At 52.9% G+C, this 6,000-nt stretch overlaps 1 protein-coding gene across 9 annotated transcripts in view; it reads right to left on the bottom strand.

Annotated features, from left to right (window-relative positions):
* MYB (MYB proto-oncogene, transcription factor) overlaps window positions 1–5,764 on the bottom strand; it is a 28,096-nt gene extending 22,332 nt beyond the window's left edge. For 8 of the 9 annotated variants that reach the window (XM_086461216.1, XM_086461215.1, XM_086461212.1 and 5 more), the window contains exons 1-3: window positions 5,727–5,749; window positions 1,938–2,055; window positions 248–319 (exon numbers count right to left, since the gene is read on the bottom strand). In XM_086461216.1, the coding sequence (XP_086317342.1) occupies window positions 248–319; window positions 1,938–2,055; window positions 5,727–5,749 (213 nt within the window). Of the gene's footprint in view, window positions 1–247; window positions 320–1,937; window positions 2,056–5,726 lie in introns of all 9 variants that reach the window. The other variant, XM_086461220.1, reaches the window with a different exon arrangement.
* Window positions 5,765–6,000: the final 236 nt, after the last annotated feature.

Consider the following 6,000-nt stretch of genomic DNA (forward strand, 5'->3'; position numbering starts at 1 on the left):
ACACCCTGCCACCCCCCCATTTTTGTTTGTCCGATTTTTTGCAACCCTTTCTGAGAAAAGTGAAATGAAAATTAAAGGTAAGGGTTTCCACAATATTCTAACTCAATTTCTGAGATCTCCATCTGTGGAGTTTCTGCATCTCCCGCAAAAATGTAACTATAAAGCAACCACTCCCCCTTCCCTTGCTTGGAAACCTCTGATAAAGAGTTGTCACTAGAACTGGAAACAGAAACCACTATCCACCTACAGGAAGGAAATTGGCAATGACTTTCCAGTCTTCTGTGCCGTTCTGCTCCACAAGCTTCTTCAGTTTCTCATCCTGAAATCATTAAAAAAACAGATATAATTAATATCACAATCTCTCATAATGCAAATGAAATACATTTTTTAAAAAATGGTGTCCTTCTGACTTTTTATGCATCTATTTCTGCTTCCTGAGTGTAAAAGGAGGTGGTCTGTAGTCTTCTCATGCTTTCAATTGCCTAAATCAGGACATTTTTCTACTGCTGTGGATTTTGATAGGTTCTTTACTGTGCTGCAGGAGAAAGACCAACTTCTTCTGTGCTGTTCTTTGACCCGCATTATACATTCCCATTTTACTGCTGAAAGCAATGTAACTGTTATTCTTGTACTGGATTTACAGGAGGGCATGGATGTTTAGATGCCAAACATCAGAGTAACAATGAAATTCAGTAACACTCAGGCACCCAGCTGTCTGGGGACCTCTGAAAATCACAGCCTTAAGCTTTATATGTCTTGCAAGTACTTGGAGTTCCAGTAATTTGCTCATTGCCTGTCCGTGTACAATGAATGCACAATAAAACTAATGGTTCCTTTTTGCTCTGGATCGCTGTGAGGGAGTTTTGCACACTCGCAATAGCAAGAAATTTGGCCCAGTATTTTTAATGGTAAGGCCAGAAATATAGACTCTAAAGACAAAAGAAACCAATCTCATGTACTGGGAAAGATCAAGATAGTGTAAACACAAGCGAGAACTGCCCCAAGAGATAAGAGGAGGGGTGCAACCCTCCCCTTCCCCGATTAGTGCCTCCCAGTACACCCGAATTCATGTGACAGGGAAGTGGACCTTGGGCTCCATGGCCATCCCTTCCTCCCAGGCCACATCACAACCACATCCACCTCTGTAAGAGCAGCCTACAATTTAAAAAAAATGAAAAATGCTTGCAAGAGGTGACCTGCCACTGTTTATATATCAATATACATTGTTAGAGAGGAGAGAGTCAAAACATAACTTAAGAACTGTATTAATGTATTTCACAATAAACAAACCAGTTAAATGGCCACAGGATATCCACCTGGCAAAGGAGTTCGATACCACAATTTACCCGGAAAGTCAGCACAAGGGTATCGTGACTAAAACACATTCTGACCTTCAAAAGCAAAATACATCTTGAATGCTCAATTTTGGTACTGCTGGATTTCTTTCTTCCAGCTTTTAATTTATTTCCACTCAGAATCATAATGTTGCAATTAAAGTGCAAATTTCAAATGGCAGAAAAAGGACTGCAGCAGTTTCTACCACAGTTGTTTGCTGCTGTGGGACACTGAACACACGTCAGTTCTCACATAGCAACCATCTTCAAACAAAAAGAGGCAGCAGTAACAATCAAGCATTGCTGCAGGTGACTCCAAATCTGTTTCCCCAACAGGGATTATTACACAGAGACTCACATACGTGTAACATAGGCCTTGGTGGACATAAAAAATTGGTGTTTATACATTTTATTTAAAAGGTAACGAAGATCCTCAAAGTTAAATAAAACACTGAATGTAGCTAATGAGTCAAAAACGTTGTCCTCATTCATATACATGGGACTGTCACTGAGGCCAGTTTGCAGATCAGCAACTCAAAGAAGAACATGACCGATGCTCTCTCCATCTTTTTACATGCAGGAGATGAATGAACTCATATTTACCTCTTCGCGGGTCCACCTGGTTTTTCCTAAGTGACGTTTTCCACTCTTAGGAAGCAGACCATCATAATCATGATCATAGACCTCAACGTCTTCTTCATCATCGTCACTACTATATATACTGCAGAAGGAAACATAGCAAGACATGAGTGGAACATGAGGACTTGAGCTACTTAATTACAAAGCACAAAAAACGCACTATGATCCTTACAAAGGTTACACAGATAAAAGTTTTAAAACTTGCACAACAAGATTTTGTTCTGCATTCTGTTGTTCTAGTATTCTGAACTGGTTCTGCTGTTTTTGGTATCCACAGATACAAGCAAAGAGCTGGCAACCTTCGTATTACTGTGCATGTTTAGACCTGCTCTTAATGTTAGATCAGTGGTGAATTACACATTTGGCAAACTTTCAACCAATGAAGGTTCCAAATTAAAATACAATGTTTGGGACAATAAAGAGAACTAGAGGCTGTGTCCATTACACAAGCACATGTTCAAAATCTTTAACTCGTGCAATACATTCTGAAAAATATTAGTGGTTCTGCATGTTTAACAGAGCAGATAGCTATATTGTTCCCAAATAAAACAGACTGTGTAAGTACAAAAAGTTAACCAATAATAACCTTGTTTGAGAATATGGTCATGGACCCTATATGTGAAGGCAAACATTTCTACAATTAAGTAAACCCAGTAAGTGGTAGCATTAACATGCAATAAGCTCTAACATAAAAATGTGCCTGCTATTTGGGGGTCTGGACAGACAAGGGCTGAGTACAAGTATATTTAATATCCTGCAATCAAAAAATGACTGCTTGAATCCCTTTATACTCTCCATTTCTCTAACATAAGACTTTATTACCTATATTCCATTTCTAAATACCTCATACTCTTCTTGAAATAGTCTGCTTCTCACCTAATTCATGACTAAGGGATTTCCCCAGAGGCTATCTATAGGTAAAAAGTAATACTCTCTTCACAAACAGCACTTGCTCTACCCAGTTAACTAAAAGAAGGTGTTTTGCAACAAGAGCTGTCTTTCTGGTGGGCAGTATTTTATTTCCAACTTTTAAGATATGTGCAGCACTTCTGACACTTCAGCTAAGAGATGATAACCACAAGTGCTAGAAAGGTGGCAATGTCATACTATGAGACCAAAAACTCTGACATATCTGATGGTACAGTATGCTGTGGTATGTCGAGTTATGACTAAGACATTAAAATGAAGTTATTTTGTAATAGAATTATCGGGCATTGTTCATCCCGTTAACCTGCTTTCAGGAGATCACTTCTTAAATTAAGCTGCAGTGAAGCACAGAGGCTGGTGGTCAAGATGCAAACACCTCCGAAACGCTAGCTGTTAAACTTCTATTCTTTTAAAGTACACCAGCCTGATGACAACGCACACCTTCAACCCTGATTTCTCGGCCTGTGGCATGTGCCACGAAAACTACGCGCCTTCCACCGCCTGCCGCGGTGTGCGCGCCCTTCCCCGCACCTCTGCCGGGTGGCCCCCGGCTCAGCCCCCCTCAGCCCAGCGCTGCCACCCTCAACTCGCCCCCACGGTGCCGCCGCCCTACAGCCTGCCTGGCCCCACGGTTCACTCCCCGTTCCCGTGTGGGGTGAGCACTACCCGGGCCGCCGCGCACCCCTCGCCCGCAGCTGGAGCCCGCCGGCTCCCGCAGCAGCTGGCTCCTTCCCCGGCCGCCGCGCTCAGGGCAGATTCACTTTTCTAAGTGACACACGGAGACAGCTGTGCGGCTGCTCGCATGCCAGAGGAAGTTTTGTGGCTCCATTTCCAAGTATCATTCTGAAAATGAGTTTCGCAGACAGTAAAAGCGCCAGGGACGCATCCAGCGGTGACGCCTCCGGCGCGGCGATGGGCTCCAAGCGCGGCAGAGAAACGCCGGTGCGGAACATCAGCGGCGAACAGGTTAAAGCGATACGAGCGCGGTGCCAGCAATGTAACCGGTTTATTTAAACAACCGGGGCCTCGCTGGCACCGCAGGGCTGAGCAAACCCACTGTATTACCTGCGCCCTCCAGCAGGAGAAAAGGGCCCCGGGATTTCGGGACTCTCGGTAGCTCCTGCAGCCAACCTGGGTCCTCAGGAGCGCTGCTCTAAAACTTTTTATTACTTCGCACCTCCGGCCGCAGCCCCGAAGCCTCCCTCCGCCCGGCCGGGGCAGGGGGTTGGAGCCCCCCGCCCGCCCCCGCCGCCGCTTCAGCGCTCCCCCGGCAGCAGCGCTGTACTTTTCGCCGGGGCGACCGGCTTGTGCAACGATAGATGGGGAAAGTTTGGAAAAAAAAAAAAAAAAAGAGAAGAAAAAAAAAAAAGAGGAGAAAGAACTAAAAAAAAAAAGAGGGGGTGGAGAGGAAATGACTCGCTGCTGCTACCGTGATTGAAGGAATTCGGCAGCAGCCCCGCGGGGCCGAGCCCGCTCCCGCCGGGGCGTCCCGCCGGCCCCGCTCCGCGCCGCGCCCCAAGGGCAGGCGGGCACCGCGCCGCCGTGGCGGGGCTGCCGGCCGAGCCCGGGGCGGCGGAGCGCCGCGTCCCTGCGGGAGGCGCCCGCGAGGCAGGCGGCGGCTGTCCCTCTCTTTCGGGAGAGACCGGCCGGGTGATTCACCGCCAGCTCCAGCGACACCCCCGCTCTGACACCGAAAGGAGAGCCCGGAGCTCGTCCAGCGGCCCGCTGCCTCGTCCCGCACCGCAATCCCCTGCTTCCTTCAAAAAAAGAGCTCCCCCCTCCCCGCCACAAGTCCCCAGTCCCGCCGGACGGGGCCGGCAGCCGGGCAGGGAAAGGCAGGGCTGCCACTTTCTCCCTGTCACAGCCCAGGCAAAGGGGAGGGGAAGAGGGGAGGATGCCGGGCTGCAAAGAGAAAGAGAAAAAAAGCCTCCACGTGTCCGACCCGCCGTCCCCAGCTAATTAGACAACAACCCCCGCTCTGGGCGCCCGCCCGGCAGTGGCGGCACGGACACGGCCACGCGGCGCTGCCGCCCCGTCCCGTCCCGTCCAGCCCGCTGCCCCCGGGGCGCCACCGCCCCCAGCCCCTGGCGCGGCGGGGCTCGCCCGGGAGCGCGGCGGGAGGGCACGAGTGACAGCTCCGGCCGAGCGCCCCGTCGGACCGGCAGCCCCCCCCGCCCGCGCTGCCGCGCTCCGGCATGTGCCGAGCGGCGTGTGCGGGAAAAAGCCAAGCCCCGCAGGGCGCCACTATCCCCGCGGGGGAGAGCCGCGCTCCTGGGGGCAGAGGGGCCGCCGCTGCAAGAATAAATTTAGGAAAGAAAGAAAAAAAAAAAAAAAAAAAGACGAGCGAGCCCAGCCCCCGCCGCCCACCTGCCGTCCCACCCCGCCGGGAATGAATGAATGAATGGGACGGGACGCGCTACCTGCCGCCGTCGCGCCAGCCCGACATTGTCCCGCCGCGCAGCTGCCGGGCTCCGCGCTGGCCCCTGCGGGCAGCGAGCCCCGGACCCCCACGGCCCCGCCACGGCGTCCGGCAGGCCAGCGGCGCTGGGCCCGGGCGACCCGTCAGCGGCGGCTCTGCGGTGCGTCCCGCCGGGCTGCCGCTTCCCGGCGCCTCCGGAGGAGGGGGGCGCTTCTCTTAGGGGCCGGGGGCGGGGTAGCCCAGGTGCGCGGAGGACGGGGGGCTGCCCGCCCGCCCGCCGCCCCGTCCGCCGGGCGAGCCCTTCTCCCGCTGCTGCCTTCCCCCTCGCTCGCCCCGCGCCCCGTCTGACAGGCGCGGAGCGGAGCGGAGCGGGGCCGGCCGCCCCCCGCCCGCAGGCAGCGGGTTACCTGTGCCGGGGTCTCCGGGCCATCCTCGCACCGGCCGCTGGGGGAGGAGGACGGGGGAGCCCGCGCCCGCCGCCGCGCCCTGCTGCCGGGCTGCGCCCAGGCGCTCCGCCGCCGCGCACGGGAGTGCCGAGGAGCCGCGGGAGGAGGAGGAGGAAACAGGTTGAGATTAAAGAGTAAACTCTGTAAACAGAGATGCCATCAAACAAAGGGCCCTTGGACACTCCCCCTCCCGCCAAATCTGGCGCCCCTGCAGTGCGCAGGCGCCTGGCGCCGC

This window comes from Leptosomus discolor, chromosome 2 (genome assembly GCF_034619465.1).
Source record: "Leptosomus discolor isolate bLepDis1 chromosome 2, bLepDis1.hap2, whole genome shotgun sequence".
NCBI classification, from domain to species: Eukaryota; Metazoa; Chordata; class Aves; order Leptosomiformes; family Leptosomidae; genus Leptosomus; species Leptosomus discolor.